The sequence below is a fragment of the Sebastes fasciatus genome, chromosome 16, assembly GCF_043250625.1.
Source record: "Sebastes fasciatus isolate fSebFas1 chromosome 16, fSebFas1.pri, whole genome shotgun sequence".
Lineage (NCBI taxonomy): Eukaryota > Metazoa > Chordata > Actinopteri > Perciformes > Sebastidae > Sebastes > Sebastes fasciatus.
This window is the reverse complement of record NC_133810.1, coordinates 12,173,176-12,191,481: the sequence shown is the minus strand read 5'-3', so window position 1 is coordinate 12,191,481 and position 18,306 is coordinate 12,173,176. Positions and strand designations below refer to the sequence as shown.

The 18,306-nt window shown below is 38.9% G+C and overlaps 1 protein-coding gene across 2 annotated transcripts in view; it reads right to left on the bottom strand.

Moving 5' to 3' along the window:
- The window catches only part of LOC141752270 (rho GTPase-activating protein 26-like), a 107,553-nt gene that overhangs the window by 17,065 nt on the left and 72,182 nt on the right, over nt 1-18,306 (bottom strand). For both annotated transcript variants that reach the window (XM_074610048.1, XM_074610047.1), the window contains exons 17-20: nt 11,106-11,211; nt 8,515-8,674; nt 6,828-6,972; nt 6,243-6,423 (exon numbers count right to left, since the gene is read on the bottom strand). In XM_074610048.1, coding sequence (XP_074466149.1) covers nt 6,243-6,423; nt 6,828-6,972; nt 8,515-8,674; nt 11,106-11,211 — 592 coding nt within the window. The remainder of the gene's footprint in view (nt 1-6,242; nt 6,424-6,827; nt 6,973-8,514; nt 8,675-11,105; nt 11,212-18,306) is intronic.

Sequence of the window (18,306 nt, the reverse complement as noted above, 5' to 3'; positions counted from 1 at the left end):
TGAAGCGGCAAAGCGAGTACGGTAGCGAGAACACGACCAAAGCAACCAGAACCAACCCAGAAGCAAATGACTCTGGCTTCCTCGCTTTCCAAAGCAATCCCGTATGACAAAGAAAGTGCAAAATGGAAAGAAATCCCGGCTGCTGTAACCAACTACATACTTCCGGTTAGCGTAGTTGAAAAGCCCGGATTCAAAAGACTCATTAAGACACTTGATTGAAAATATGATCTGCCTCGTCGTAAATTTTTAGCGGAGAAAGCTCTATATAAAATCGCAATAAAATCTGATTACTGGGTTCGTGACATATGATTTTGTCATTATGTATAGCCTGTTACATTATAAATAATATAATTATTTTAAAACTGATTTAATGAAAGCACTTTTCTAAAACTTGAAACGCTTGTCTAAAATCACTAAATTCTGGAAACATGATTTTGTAACTTAATTTAGCCTTTTTGGAATTAAAAATGATTTTGTTTTGATAAAATATGAGTATTTTTTATTGTAAATAATCTATTCGAGATGCAAAATAGCCTCTATATACTTTAATACAGTATATTCTATATTTATAATGTATTTACATCGATATTTTGAGTAAAAAAAAAGAAAATAGTGTGCCTTGGAAACTTCATCCTCATTACAACTCTTCCTAACTGGAGCGAACATCAGATTGTTTCAATTCTCCTAATGAAAATATCCTAACCTGCTCCGTGCGCCAGCGAACGGGCAAAGCAACGTTTCGCATGTTTTATAAATCACTCGCCCTGGCTCTATTTATGTGAAGTTTCTCGCACCTCCAACCTTTTCCTGCATTACTAGAAAGAGTCATGGAGGTTTGATTTGCATGCAAGAGAACTATTTTGAAAGAGGTGTCCTCCAGGCATCTCCCACCTAGAGACAAACTACAGTAAAAGAACATGCCCAGGAATTAAGGTGTCAAAACTGAAGATAATATCCTTCTCAGGGGAACGTGGGGCTTTTGAAGGCATCTGACCTTTGCTCCTCTCTCCTGTCTATGATGAGGGTGCAGGCTGGCTTTTTCTTGGAAATCCATGATGTCTGGCACTGGGAGATCGAGAAAACATGGTCTGGGATCCGATTCAGGAACCCCAGACAGACTCTCTTTGCTGATCCTGTAAATGGGCTTGAATACATCAGATCTAGGAAATCGTTAAGATATTGGAGAAGCCTACGTGTTCAAAGGAGAACTATTGATCCTAAAATGTGCATATAAAACAGGTTTTGTTGCAGGGGTTTAAAGGGATGTTTCAGCAATATAGTATTTGCACTTACTATAATTTTAAAAATGAAGTGTCACTGCTTGAGCTGATGTGGGTTTCCACTGTATAATTCTGTATAATGTTTAAACTCTTCAACTTTTTAAGAGCCTGAATGAGAACTGATGTTTAGTTTCAAATTATCTAAATTATCCAGAGAGCTGCTATTTGTGGCTCTTGACCTCAGTTTGCCTCATACTTGAACTTAAACCTTAATCAGAACTGATTGTTTAGGCTCTTTATCCATATCAGAATATCTTTAGAAAACTCATACTGTGCAACTTGGCCAAATATTATGACTATTTATGGATGGTATGTGGTCCATTTTCCTCTCATTTCCACTGCTGAACAAAAGAATCGTGGTTTTTGTCAAACTAAATCTTGGCTGCTGCGGCAGACTGTTTATGTGTGTGAGCATGTCTTCAAAGCACTCGTAAACATGAGGTTGAATCTATTTCTGATAATCTGTGACCAGCAGGTCTCGATCGCCTTCTGACCTGAGATTAAATTTAGATCAGATAGAGCTTCTTTTATCCCCCTTAACCCATCTCCTTCAGTTTCACTAGATTTAAAGGGTAAATAAGAGGGAGTTACAAAATGTGCAGCAATTAAACCACATATCATCTAAATTAATAAAATGCAAAACAATCCTGTCCTCCATCTTATGGAGAACAAAACCTGCCAAAATAAAAATAAATGAATAAATAACTCGATAGATAAAAAAAATATATCAATGAAAGTAGCAAAAACAATAGATAGATAACAATCAGTTGATAAAATTTGACATAAATTAATGTTTGTGTTTTAATTGGCTTCTTTATTTATCTATCTTTGCATTAAATCACATATTATTTATTCTTTTGTTTAATTTTACTTTTTATTTTTTTATGTATTTATTTTCAGATTTTTTTTTTTACATTTATTAACTTATTTTTGGCATTTATTTTTTATTTAATTATTTTATTTGTTTTATATTTACTTTTCAATGTATATATTTATTTGTATGTATTTTATACAATATTATATTATTTTTGCTACATTAAATTACATATTTATTTATTGTCATTTATTTATTTATTCATTTATTTTAGATTTTGGCAGATTCTGTCCTCCATATATTCCTGTATTCATTGTTTAGCAACAGATTTCAAGGACATCATGGCCATTGTGCACAAAAAAAAATATCTGCTGGAAAGACTTCTAATTTTCTTTTTTTGTGTCCTTACGGAGGTAAAAATCTATTGTCTCAAGCTTTCAGGTGGAATCGCTGTCCTTTTTGAGAACATTTTTAAGAGCATCCTTGGCTACAAAATATTTTCAAGGACATTTATTTATTATAAAGCTGAGTTGTCATGCATTTTTTCTCCATAGATGTGAAAATAAAGTGGCAGTACTCTGTTTTGACAGTTTTTTGTTAGACCTGACACCCGTTATTTTGATGCAAATATAAAACCATTCATGTTCATTTTGTCATCATTACCTACATTATCAATCAGCAATGAATGAGTAGCAGAATACATAGTCATCGATATGAGAGTCTGGCTTATTACATCGACCAACATTGGAACTATTTACTTCTGAGGGCAATGTTTCTTTGACTTCAGGTTAGATTGATTTCATTACTTTTTGGTTTCATCTCTCTTTCAGGCTTTGTGGTTGATAAGCTGGATTTATCTTTAGACAGAGCTCAGCGCACACAGACCAAACTGATTATTATGGATTTTGCATCCTCTCATTTGACTCTGAGTAAGACGACGCACACAATCTCGCTTTGGCACAATCTTGGGAATCTCACTGAATCTATCTCGGCCTCGACAGCTCCCTTCGACATTCACACTTCACTGACGACTCCAGCCAGAAAGCTTTGGTCACCCAACAGCTCCATCTTTAAATCTGAAATAAAATCCTCTGCTGTGTGTCTGTTCACACTGAGTCAGGTAGATTTTTGTCCACGCATTGCTCTTTTTTTTTTTTCTAAATGCATTAAAATAAAATGTAGCCATGTTCCAAATGCAAAGAGCGTAAGGTTTTCCAGCTGAGAAATGGGTTAATGAAGGGAACTCTGTTTCACCTCGATCACATGAGCGTGCGATACAATATGTGACGACCCCTCCACTCCACTAGGTGTCCTGTGTCTTTTTGCTGGTTCTCCTTTGTTTTGCAGGAGAGGGTCGTCAGGTTGATGAGCCACACCTGGGCTTGGTGTGGTTGGGATAAAAGCTCTCTACCTTTCAACAGATGTCTCTCTCTCTTCCTTGGCTGGCACACCTGTTTTGGTTTTGTTTGCAGCAGACATTTTCACACATGCCTACATTACTGATTACTGACTTTCCACGTTTATTTAGTTATTGATTGTTAGTTTGTTAAATAAATGCCTGTTACTATTTTTAAACTCGTCTGGTCTCCCATTTTTGTTGCAACCTTTGAGCCGGGTTGTAACAAATACATATATAAAAAGGGCCACAAGTATGAAACACTTGACAGCACTGTCTTCCATAAAGGCATCACCTGAAGAGGAAAAACGGCAGGATATAAGCTGCTGAACATATTATGTCATGCATCATTAGGTGTCCTATCATGCCCAACAGGTTGTTCACTTTAGTCATTAAATGACTCTTTAATGTGACTCATTATAGAAAGAACCTGAAGATCTTTTTCTGTCTCCTTGTTGCACTCCATGCTCTTGAATATCTCTCATTTATACACAACATATCTCTTCTATCTTTGCATAGCACACTGAGGTGGCCTTAGTTCAAGAAATGCCAAAACATATACAGTATGCACATTTCCTAACTAATTAGTATAACAAAAATAATACTCTTAATTAACTGGAATACATTTATACCTGGCTCTTAAACTGTGTCCTTTATCGCACCTCATTTTGAAAGGACCATAACTTAACTCAACTTATGAGTACCCTTACTTCTTATTGCATAACGCCACAGCCTCGTGAGTCTAGATATAATATTTTCTGTCGGTTTTATTGTAACATATATGCAGTATTATATTTGTGTACAATATATAACAAAACAAAAAAAGTGTTTATTAACCCAATATACATTTATGTACAAACTGTGTAAATGTATGTCGTATGTAGGCCTATAGCAACGGTCTGCCATACAGAAATAACAGACCGCAGAACGCCGTGATTAACCGTCGAGTATTCAACAACGCCGTGTAATAACTAAAGATATTCAATTATGGTTATGTTGGAATGAAGCTGGATTTTCACAGTTGCTACCACCGTAAAGACCTCCACACACACACAAGTTATGTTCACTTTCACTGAGCGAATGACTTGAATAGATTGCTACAAGGTGTGGTGGATGTTCAAACATGTTGCTTTAATTGATCACGTCAGTCAGACTACGACCTAATGTCCTCCATCAGTGACAGAGCAAATGTCCAGAGGGGGGGGATCCTATTACTGAACAGACACACAGAGCGATGGAAAGTATTTTGCGACACAGAATTCACATCTAGAGGTGAGCACATAAACAAAAGCTGGATGTAACAACTATCGGCAAGTGAGGGATTTAAAGAATGAGGATGAAGGAGAGTAAAAGGAGAGGGAGTAGAGGTGGCAGCGGGGAGACAAAAAGTCGGAGGCGACGTGCAATCGTCTTGGTGACGGGCTGTACTTGAAGGCCTCCCCTTCTCAAGTCAGTAAATGAGATGATTGGTAGAATGTATCTTGATCTAACAAAGTGTATGTAAACACTAAAGTGATAGGACAGATGATCCCATGCCCGCATCTGTGTGTGTGCTCGGCCTTGTGTCTGTGAATTCCATACACAGGCGTGTGTGTGTGTGTTTTTAACCCGTTAATAACCTCAGCGTGGGTGTGTCCAGTGTTTATATGGCGGAGGTGCTTGTTCAGACCTGTGAAAATATTTTTGTCTTTGGTTTCAGTCGTGTAAACCGCTGGCCACTGAAAAGTAGGGCCCGCTGTGTAAGATAAATCCAAGACATACATGCCAGGTGCTTGACTGTATTCAAAACTTATTTGAATAGATTATGTACCTGCTACATGATACATGCATGTGTAACACTTGTTGTTATTTCAAATTTCCCTCATTCAGGAGAAGTAGACAGCAGTAATAGTCTTCTGTTGTTGGTTCAGCTGGAGTTCAGTTCCTTTCTGTTTCCCAGATGATTTTGGGATTTAAACCGACAACCTGCGAGTCACGAGACGGCTTCTTTTAGCTCTTAGCTGCCACATATGCAGCATGTGTGGGCTAACACGTGTGTGTATGTCCTCATGCATTCCTGTGGATTTCCCTATACATGAAACAGTGAGTGTGTACATTCTTGAATCCATGTTTTTATGACTGTATTGAGTTGAAGTTTGCATGTGTAGACGTATGTCTCTTTATACAAATGAGTCCAAACCTCTTCACCCGTCACTCACAAACATCTGTGAAACTGTAAAGCTTTTATCTATTTTTGCTACTCTTGTGATTTCTGTTAATGTTGTTTCATCTTTCTTTGCATCTGTCTTCATGCTGTTTTGTGCAAAGCACCTTGAGCTGTATACTATAAGTAAGAATTTCCTTGAAAAATACCCAGATTGTTGGAAGGTGCTCATCAGTTTGAACAGATTTACTCATGGATTTTGTGTCCCCGAACACCCAAAAGCGTTTACTCCTATAATTAACACTTTTCCACTTCAGCTTACAGTAAACAAGGATAGCTTAGAAGTCAAGTGGTAGTCGATAATGAAGAGCAAATGGGAAACCATGAAACTGAGATGCTGATTATCTTTCAAAGTAATTAAAACATTAACTGCACTGAATCTGCACTGCAGGCTTTTGTATGTTTTTTTTTCAAAAATATTTGACCTATTATATGATATATTATTACTATCTTTATTCAGTCAGTGACTCTATTTTTGAATTTTACAATAAAAACTGTAAATAACAGGGCCTAAAGTATCAATAAGCGGGTGAACTTGAGATCACTCACAGTGAGCTGGGCCGGATCTGCCGGTTGTCCTGCTCTCCGTCGTTGCTGGTCAGGCTGTGTCTCGGCGTTCGACCTTGGCTGCTGCTGCTGCTACTGCTGCTGCTGTTACAGTTGGTGGAAGAGGAAACCGGCTGCTGCAGCTCGCCAACTGTGGCGTTGACAACACTGTTCTTCTTTTCAACTACAAGAAAAAAGATAGACATAAAAACTCTTTGGTGTTAGCCAACATGCTTTTTCCTGTTCTACTACTGAACGTCTATTGATCACTGTGAACTTACTCAAAGTAAAACTGACCACTGACAGCTTGTTGTTAATGCTTTTCAACAAGAAGTTGTGGTTATAGGTCTTTCTCTCTCAAAGCTTACCATCTTATGATGGGATCACACCAGCTGCAACGCCAAATCGAGTCATGGGCGTAAACTTTACGTGTTAAAGTGTGGGGGCCATGGGTGTAAACCTATTTCCCTTTTCCTACTAGTGTTGTCAAAAATATCAAAGTACCACTACATCGATACTGAATATTTTAAATGGTTTCAATACTGATATCTATTATTTTTATCAGGTAAATTAGGAGGTCCAGCTCACCTTTCTGGGAATGTGTTGGTGTGTGGAAGAGCGTGAGAGGCCTCTCGCTGCAGGACGGGGCTTTAATCTCGGTGCTTCTCCTCCTGGGCAGGTTAAGAGGCATGTTGGTCGGACCGCTTGCAGGAGTCGGCACGTCCCCGAATATCTGCACAAACAAGACAGACAGCGATGCGTGAGCACGACCAAATATATACATTTAAAAAAGAAGATGCCAGTGAAAAGTTACTGAAAAAAAGAGTATCTATTATGCTTTTTCCCTTTCCTTTAGTGTGTTATATAATTTTTTATACATGTAAAAGGTCTGCAAATTTACAAAGCCCTAAGTCCAGGCCAAAGGGAGTTACTCTCCCCCACAGAAACACTGCTCCAGAAATGCCTGAAAAGCTCAAACAGAGTGTTTCAGACAGAGGATGAAGAGGTGCTGCAGCACAGCCGGAATGAGAAACGTTTTTTGAACTTTAAAGGATAAAAACATGTTCTAGTAGAAACCCAAAATACAAGCATGAACCTGAAAATAAGCATAATGGGTCCTCTTTAATAGGGCACATTGTAGGCTTCAGTCTGCGATCTGTGGCACTGTTCATAACATCGCTGAAATGTATTTGTACTCCTTGAAGCACAATTATGAAAGATGCAGAAAATCCCCTGCTGTGATAAAATGTACTGCACAGTGTTTCAAGTTTTTTTTTTTCATCCTCATCATTATGTATTTGTTAAACTTGATGTTTTTTTTCCCACTAATGCTGCTCTGCTTGTATTAGTCTGTTATTTCAGTCAAACGTAATCATCCCAACATCTATTCATCTGTCATCACTCTTTTCAGCCAGGTCCACGCCCACAGCTCCACTCAAGAATGAAAACGGAGGAAAAACTTAATTGGAGTGCTGGATAACCCATTTTAACACACTGGATTTGTTGTTTTGGATTCAGAAACGCACAATAAAATGTCACAAGCAGGACCACATGAAACCTACAAAGGTTTCAGTAGAGTTATATGAGCAGATCACCTAGCTCGAGTAAATCATCTCACCAAAATTAAATCTTTTTTCATTTTACTAGACAGTTATATTGTCGGGGAGAGAGAAGAAAAAGGCTCTTCCCACAAGCTTCTGGCTGAAATCAACAAACAGAATGTCTGAAAATGATAATTTTATTCATCAGACATGTGAAGTTCTGAGACAGCTGTTGTCTGGAAAGTCTGGATGGCGAGCAGGGCTGTGTGTCTACGAGTGTGTGTGCGTGTGTTTGTGTTATTGTTTCAACACACACTTATCCTGTCTGTGTGTAAATTTATGCATGCATCTGGAGAGAAATAAGACATATATCCCAAAACATGTGTGTCTGATCGCTTGTTTCCTTCACCGGCTGAACATACCATGTGTGCAGAATGCTCGTGTCTGAAACAGTCATGTTGATTTGTCTGTTGCCATGGTGACACCTATAAGCAGCTTGACCTGCCAATAAGCTACTTGGGTCTAAAAGGGAAAGTAGCATTAACGTGTATATACAGTTGTGGTGTGTGTGTGCGCAGCAGGAGGTCTTTCGGATATAAATAGTTTGGAGCATTAATTGTTGTTTAAACGCACAATTACACAAACGTTAATCCCCTTGACAAATCCATGGGATTCATTTAATCCCCAATCACCAAACTCTGTTGCTTATGTTATTGTTTTGTACACATTCTTACCTTCTCATGGTGCTCTATGAGGATCTCTACTACGATGTTCTGAAACTTGATGTCCATGATGGCGGCCACCGTCTCCTCCTGTGGGCGGAGCAGAGTTGGCCCAAAGACCACACCCAGATTGGCGATGGTCATCAGGTTCTGCTGGTGGTGATTGGCCACACTGTTTAGGGGGGGTAGAGTTTATATCAATAACAGACACTTCTCTGTATAAAGCAATACTACAATGGCAAATTAGGGCCATTGTAAGTAAAACAATAATAATTTTAGAGCCAAGAGTGGGGGGTAATATTCTGAGAAAAGACTTTCCAAGGTTAAAATCACAAATTTACAAGAAAAAATCTTGGTTAATCTTTGACATTTAAGTGGTAAATTTTTGAGCAAAAAACTCGGATATTCTCTGAGATTTAATTGGTAAATTTATGAGAAAAAAACTCACAAATTTACGAAAAAAAATGATATTCTCTAAGTACAAAAATGAATAGTGAAAAATAGTGGGATATTTTTGTTTAGGAACCACATGGCATCATTTTGCAAGGTTGGATCAACCTCATCACACTCAGGCTACCGTTAAACACTGCAGCAACGTGAGCCGCAGAGTGCAAAATATATTATCATTATTATACATTATATACTGTAGCAGACTCTCCATTTATCCATGTTATGTGCATTTTATGTGTTGTTTTCCCTTCACACTGACAGAGAGACAGTTAAAAGCGTCAGTGTGTAACTATGATAACGCAGTGTGTTCAAAGTAACGTCTTCTGAACGGTTCAAAGATAGAAGTTTTTCGTCTCTACTTTCTTGTAACTTCTATAATATTAGTAGTTATGTTAATAAAAGAACACATTAAGAACATGAAAGAAATGTATCTTTCAGGACCTTCGCCTCACTTAGTTATGATTTAATAATCCTGCCAATTTTTGAGTTTTTTTCTCGTAAATTTGCCACTTTAATCGCGGAAAATATCTACGTTTTTTTCTTGTAAATTTATGAATTTTTAATGTCGCAAATTTGTGATTTTTTTCTCGTAAATTTGCCACTTTAATCTCAGAAAAGATCCACGTTCTTTTCGTAAATGTATGACTTTATAACCTCACAAATTTGTGATTTTTTTTTCTCGGAAATTTGCCACTTAAATCTCAGGGAATATCAAAATTCTCTCGTAAATGTATGACTTTATAATCTTGGATATTCTGAGTTTTTACTTGAAATATTACCCCACTCCCCCAGCTCCATAATTATATATTTTTTTACCTACAATGGCCCTAATACACCATTGTGCAATACAGTTCAGTAGCACCACAAACTACATCCTCCAAAATGACCATACAGTTCAATCAACACCTCTCTTAAACAGTTTAAACGAAAACCGAACATTATGACTTGCATGAAGGTAGGATTTATTGTTCCATTAGACTGCATTAGTTTAGTAGACAGAGAGCTGAGCAGAGCTGAGCTGTGTTTACCAGCCATTCAACCTATAAGCCAGTGATGGTGATATAGACGACGGACAGCAGGTGTAATGCACTAAGCCCAGGTAAAGCTGTGTTTCTCTTCAGAACATCTGCATTCGCGCTCGCCTACATGTTGCATAAACATGGCTGATGTCCCATTTATCGCACATTACATCATGCTGCTGCTGTTTGAAGAAAAGCCCCATGAAACCAGAGGGCTTAGATGGGGGTGTGGAGCGAAAAAACACAATGGCTGCTGTCAGCTGCATTAGAGGAATAATTACACATAAGCCAACTGTGCCATGCCCTGCTTTTTAGCTTATAGGCTGCAGCAGCTTGTTGTTATGTAATCTACAGACAGACAACCTGTTTGATTCACAAATTTTCTTGTCTGTACAGCACCAAAATGTGGAGGCAAAGGTGGGATTTGAAGTCCTGGGAGAAAAAAAATGAAGAGGCAATTGTCATAAAATGGCTTTCATAAAAAAAGATGAGCTCTTTGCAGGAGTCCAATCAGATCAAAGATTGAGTAGCATCATATTATCTCCCAGTAAGCACTGATTTGCAGCTCAAAAGAAGGTTCAAACTTTGCTAAATTAGTTGGACATTTTTTTGAATGGTTATGTTATATATAACATTGTTTCAACACTTTATTCCAGTGTTAAGTTAGGACCTGCTTGATTAAAATATTGTCATTTAAATCCCATTAAAACACCTAGAAATCATCAAATACGTCCTCGCTGGTCTGCGACCATGGTAGCCTCTACACCTCCTGGCTTCCACTGAAAGACCTTGTGGCTGACCATTAACCCCTCTTGCCCTTCGAGGGATAAGTCGGGAAATAGATTTGGCCTGATGGCTGCTGGATGGGTTTCTATTTTCAGAACAAACCACCTTAATGCATGTGGTCAAGAGATTACACAGACCTCTAATCCTCCTCGAGGATGGAAAACAACAACAATCAAGATAAGGAGTATTACAGTGATGTGGGTGTAGAAAGAGGAGAGGCCATGAGAGAAAAGAGAGGAGAGAGTTCTCCATTGTGGTTACATAGCTCAAATTAAATACTGTGCTGTTTCCTGAGGTGCATCATAATGCATGTCTGCAGTTGTCCATGTGTGTGATATCTCCACCTACGTGGCCAGGTGTTTCATCAGCAGCTCCAGCATCTGTCTGTTCTTCTCAGGCAGCCGGTGCACCAGGGCATGGATCTCTGTCACCCTCGCCTCTTGGTTGTCCAACTCTGGAAAGACAGATGAAGACAGAGAGGGAGAGAGACTGTTAAAGACTTCAGCAAGACCACATTTGATTACTTATGTATTGACACATACATGTAAGAAGCAGAAAAACTGAACGGGTAAACTAAAGCATCTACTACTGGAATACAATCAGTCCGTTTATTCTTTTCACAAAGATGATACACACTATAACAAGTGGTCATTGTACTGTACACAAAGACATTTGCAAGACCTTGGTGTACACACATAAAGTAAGTCATACTGTACTTTGTAAGAATGACCTAAGAGTTGAAAAGAACTACGTACAAGGACTTCAAATGAAATATCATCCAGAGATGTGTTATGTAGAGGTCTTCATAGTTCATGTACCAATGTCATCACTGAAGATGTGAAGCACTAGGCTGGCAACATTCTTGATTTTTCTTATTGTCGTCAACATGAAATCACCAAAACCAACAAGTGAATTGATCTTACCAACAAGTATTGTCTGATTTAACTTATTCCTCTGTGCTATAAAGTTCAAATGTTGTCCAAAAACTATTAACATTGCACCAGTGAGCCTCAGCATTGCACTGGTTAACATGTTCCTTCAATAATGGTATTGATGCACACTGTATTTTATTTGCTGCTGCCCTAAATACTCACTAGAGCGCTAAATGTGTTTTAATCCATAACTAGAAACATTCCTAAACAAATGCCTTATTTACTCCTGTTTGAGTAACTTCTGTTAAAAACTGCAGTGCCCAGCTGTTTTAGGATTTTTTTTTATTAAAAAACTATTTATTTGTTTATCAGTTTTCAAAGATTTACATCTTCAGAAGGAAACAATAGATCTCAACAGTGACCACACACTTTATGAATGGCTCCTGTTCCTGAAGTAAATTTCTTATTCATTTACTCCATCGACGTTTCAGAAAATCCTTATATAAAGAGTTTTAAGCATGGAACCAAGGACATGAATCATGACCATAAAGCTTTTGATTCAGAGCAAAAAAACATTGGAAAATGGAAAGAAAAGGCACAAAGGTACAAGACTGTGGGCAAAATGATTTCAAGAGTGAAGAAACTACTCATCCCATAAACCATTGCGAACTTGCCACCTTTTAAACTAACCGTTGTCGATCTAAAATGAAGACAGATTCAGCAACCGCATGCCTTATTTTTTGCCTCAAAGGTTTTCAGAAACACATTTCGGTGAAATGTTTTTGTAAAATATAAGAGAAAGTTTCCAAACGAGTCACCATGTTGGTTTGGTTTGAAATCCAGGAGCAGACTACGGAGCAGCACGTACCCTCACTAGCTGTTAGCGGGTGCGGTAAACATTACCATGGTAACAGTAAGCACCACCAATCACAAATGGTCAGAAAATTTTACAATTTTGTTTTTTGTTTGGGGGTAGTGTAATACTTCATGACATCACAAATAAAACACATTTTATATCGTTCGGACTTGGGGCTTCTACAGGAGCATACCATTGTTTCACAATCTCATAGTAAGTCTAAATTGGATGGTTACAATATTATGGCTGATAATCAAAATCCCGTTTTTTGGTTTTAGTCTTTTCATCGGATTTGCTGACAATATGAAAATATAGAATAACACCAGCTTTGTGCTTTAGGTTTAGGAATCAGAGTTTAAGTGATTACCATCATGACTACCATCATATAATACTTGTAATATAGACCATACATGTCCAAAAGGCAAAAGGCAGAGTGATTGGAGACAAATGAAGAGGTAAGTTTGAGTCAACATTGTTGCAAAGCGGGAAAGGTCCGTGTCCTGGTGATTAACAGGTAAACATGCAGGGAGGACAGAAAGACAGGCAGAGAGACCTGCTGTTGATGGATGACCATAATAAGTCACGGTTGCAGAGCTAGTCAATTGAGAGATGACAGCAGACTCACACTAGATCAACCCTCGGGCCCCGGCTGTCAGCGCCAGGCAATACACTTGCAAATGGCAGAGCATCTCACACACAGACACACTTTTTCTTACCAACTGACAGAGCTGAAAAGCTAAAACTTACACACACACACAACAACACTCAAATATACAGTGAATAGAGAGCAAATATTTACAAGCACTTACACAGAGAGAGAGAGAATAATTTAGCAGATGCACGCTTGAAACAACCGATAACACACACATGCATGTACACGTCCGCTGCAATCCCTCCAAACAAATGCGCGCGCATGAAAACATTATTTCATTATGCATCCTCTGGTGTCCACCACTTCACACCCATTATTCTGAGGCACACACACTCTACTCTTCCTTCAAACTTAATATGCAAGCACAACAATTTATGTATAAGTATCGGGTTTTCAGAAAAGTTCACCACTACTGAAAATGTTTTCCTTCTATCCAGGAGTGAATTTAAAGCAGTAAATGCAGTTAAAGTGTTTTTATAATCATGCTTTTTCGCTGAGAGTTGGATGAAATGATCGATATCAATCTCATGTGTGTGCATTAAATATAGAGCTGAAGCCAGGAGGCAATTAGCTGATTTCACACCTGCATCAAAAGAAAATCATTTAAGGGATTTACAATAAAATAAATAAGATAATTTGTTGTATTTTTCTAGACTAAAGTACTGCAGACACACATCTACGTGTACATACTGCAAACACACACACCATACAGCAGCTGTGATGAGTCAAAAAACAAAACAAAAGACACACAAAACGTAGGCTGATGTGACGCTGTAGCGTAGTCAGTAGCTGTGGTGGTGCTGAGTCACAAGTGATTACACCAAGCAGAAGTCATTTATCACAGCAGCCTCCACCTCATCTATCACTTCACAGACAACGACCTTTGAAAGCCACTTCTTCTCTCTCACCTTGAATTTCAGCCCTTCAGACAAACGAATAAATAAACTATATTCCCAGTATTCATGTTTTTTGTCCTTTTAAAGGGGACATATCATGAAAAACTCACTTTTTCAGTGCTTGTGCGCATACATTCAGTCAGTGTTTTGTGGGCTACCGGGATCAGAAAACATGTGATCCAACAAGCCATTCAGATTTGGCTCCCCTTCCTATTGGTGCCTATAGTGTTTCCCGTGTTCACGAGTCCATATTCACAACCTCATAAGAGGAAAGTTTCTGAGTGTCTGGGTCTCACTTCATCAAAACTTCACCTGTGTATCTCTTAAGCAAGAGAGGATCTTGACTATGTATGGAGTACATACTTTTCCAATCAAAGCCAGGAAAGAAAACACGCACACACCCACATACAGTAAATGAAGCGTGCGTTACTTCGAGAAGATTGCCACATCTGCTGACCGTCGGCTGAATCTTTACACCACCTGTTCTACTTTCCTATCATGCATTATTCATACTGAACATCTCCTGGGCTGGGCAGTATATCCCACATCTCATCTCTATAGCATCCTGCTTGGATTCATACGGTGGTGGAGCACACACGATAGAATAAACTGTAAAAAAAAAAAAAGAAAAAACACCTACAGTTTTAACATAGTGTTTGAGATATTTTGCTACAAAATCTGACCAAGACACCACATGATCTTAATTTATCTACTACATACAGAGCCCCACCTGTTTGTGTAAGAAATAAATGTATTTCAAATGATTTACTTTAACAGCTATGCTCAATAAAGTGCTCAATATCAGCTGTTGTTAGAGGTTACCTTGATGTATACTAGGTGTTACCAATGCAGTATACAAACTGTATAGTAAATACATTTTTTTTTATAGAAAAAAACCCCCATCATTGTTTCTTTTCTTTCTCCTTCTCTCAATCATAGGATGGACCTCTGGCTGAGGTGTCAAGGCCATACCCCTACGCTCTATCACAAATTTTTTTAGAAAACATTTTGAAACTTTTTGGGTTTATTATTGCAAGTATTTATGATTTGTACTATCAAATCTTAAATGTATTTTAGATAAGGCCTACATACACGTATCAAAGTTATTTTATGTACAGTCTATTTAAATAACATTTTTACAGATTGTACTGTAAGGAAACATGGAAATAATAATAACCCATTTATGAGGTGAAATAAACCGGCATTCTAGTGAATGTGAACCAATATTTGGGTTGAATGATCAACCCATCTTGCCGGATGAGATTTACCCAGCGTGTGGTTATTCCAATAGTTACCCAGCGGTGTAAAAACTACTGTTTTCAAGCCAGCTTTTTTTAGTGAGTAAATCAAAGGAACGGAAAGTTAAAAGTCACCTGTTTCATAAACGATACAATTAAATGATGATTCTTGAAGAATATTTTGAGGCTTAAAGGTCCAGTGTGTAGGATCTGGCGGTATCTAACGGTGAGGTGAGGAGACTGCAACCAACTTTAGCCTCCCCCGTGTACTAAGCGTGTTGGAGAGCTTACGGTAGCCGACGTGAAAACGTGAATGGCCCTCTTTTGTGCCAGTTGTTGTAAGAGTAGCGTAGGTCATCTGGAGCAGAGCCAGAGTGTGTGTGTACGGTGGAAGTGAGTGGTGAAGCAAGAGAGAGAGAGCAGCGGCGACAGGAGCGGGTTGTCAACTCGGGCCTAAGCAGGAAATGTTAACAGTTTTTGGTTTGTCCGTTCTTGGCTACTGTAGAAACATGGCGGACTCCATGGAGAGGACCCGCTCCCTATGTAGATATAAATGGCTCATTCTAAGGTAACAATGATTCTTATTATCAGGTGATTATACACTAAAGAAAACATACTTATTAATGTTATGTTCCATTTTTGCCAATATATTCCCCTAATTGTTGCACACTGGTCCTTTAATTTGAAAATGTGCAACTTTTTGAGTATTTCCAGAGATCTACTTTGAATGCATGCATTAACTCATCAATATGTTGACAGTATATTAACACTGGGTGAAATGACTACATGCATATGTTGCTCGGAGTGACAAAACCCACAGAGAATTATCACCAGACTCTCCGCCCTATCACTCCTTAAGGTGATTATATGTCAATGCTGCGTCTAAGCTTGCTCTGCTTCCCCCAAGTGGACAATTACATCAATCAATGCTGCTTAAAGTCCACATGCAAAAGACACCTCATACATATCGACCACCTGTCACTTAATGACAAATGTTCCTTGAATCATGGGAAGAAACAAAGAGTTAGTTTCATTATAAACTAGCCAGTAAATGCTACTTTAGAGTTTAAATCCTGGACACGGTTTCAATTAACAAAAGAAACAATCGCTCTGAACAGCAGGCAAACTGAAGGTCATCTCATTTCAATAACAGGCATCAAACTTTATGGATTCGGTGTCAAATTTGTAGGCAAAATTGCGAGGAGGAAGTGTCTGAACGGATGGACGAACAACACGAAAACAAAATGCCTCCGGCCACAGTTGTCAACGGCACAGAGGCATAAAAAGACAGGTAAGATGGAGTGTGACAGCCACAGCTGGTTTGCTACCGTGTGATCGGTAATATGGGTGTTGGTCTGTCGAGGTGAAGACGCAGCTAACCGTGAGGGCGAAGCAAGCTGTCAATTTACCGGTCTATCTACATACCTTACCAACCCTTGCCTGGGGTCATGAGCTTTGGATAGTTGCCAAAATAGTGGTGTAAAACTGACTTTCTTTCAAAGGGTGTGTGAGTTCAACCCTAGGAACGGTGTGAAGAATTCACACATCTGAAACAACCGCTTCTTTGCTTTAAAAAAGAGCCAGTTGAGGTGGTTCAGGCTTCTGATCAGGATGCCACCTGGACGTCTACCTGTGGAGGGACTCCAGACACATCCAACTGATAGGTGACCCTGGGTTAAACCCAGAACACACTGGATTTTTGTATCCCAGCTGGCCTAGGATTGCCTTGGGATCCCCCAGGAGTACCTGGATGAAGTAGCTAGTGAGCAGGGCATCCGGGATACTTTGCTTAAGGCCAGGGTGTGCTTGAAATCGACAAATTCAGGCCTCGTCTAAAGGCAAATGAGCTGTTCAAAATGTACACACTTGAAGGAGGGGGGAAAAGCCTGCCGTCATAAGCCCTGTGCAGACCAGGCATTAACATGTGTCCTGATTGATCGGATCACAAGTGGACAGCTTTAAGTACATCTGTTCACACCTGGCATTAGAATGCATCTCCACATGCGTCTTGAGTGACCACTTGTGATCAGATCTCACTTCCCCGCTCTATATGCAAATAAACACGTCGCAAACACATGGCTAATACAGCAGATGTTGTGACATAATATCACAGGAAGGTTAGTAGTAATGTCCTACATATTCGTGAATTTGGGTACATCACAGGACACATCACAGACAATAGACAACAGGTCTGAACTGGGCCAAAGATGCTTCATACAGATGGGGATAACGCTGCAAACTATCAGACAGTCTCGAAAGCAATCGGTTATACACACAAAAAGTGACGGAAATAGTTGTGTGAAGAATGGACAAAAGAGAGCTGGACAATCACTGCAGGAAGTGGGTCGCTTGGGCAGATTGCTGGTGTCGGAAAGTTACAAAAATTGCAATGTGAAATATAGTATGTGCCATGCAGGTTAGACTCTCAAAGTCGAACTGTACATTTGCTTTAAATTCAACTCATCATCTTTCAACCCTGTATCATCTCACATCCTTTCATCTCCTTCTTTTATGTACTATGTTATAAAGAAAACATTATATTGATGATAAAAGCGAATGAAGGTTGGTCCAGTTGTTACGAAAAACCTTCGCCTTGCAGCAGGGAAAAATGAAGCCCAACGAAGGAGTTCAGGTAATTCACACAAGTGGAAATGCCGGATAAGAGATGGAGTCAGAAAATAGAGAGAATAAAGGAGAAATATGAGGCATAAATTGAAGAATTAATGAGAAAGAGATACCGCAAGCAAAACCCAATAACTGGAGACAGAATAATTACTGTATGTGTGTGTTTTCTTGCTGGCACATGCCTAAGGCAGGTAACCGAAAGCCAAGTGGCACTCCACCCTCCCTCCTCCTCCTCGTCTTCCTCTCAAAGCATCTATTTCATGGTCTAAATCAGTTACTGCTACCAAAACTTTATTTTGTAACTACCTATACAGGAACCACAGGAGAAGAATCAAATACACTAAAATGATAGCAGTGACTGTGTAAGCGAAATTATTTATCCTGACTCAGTGCGCCGCAACCGTCAGGTG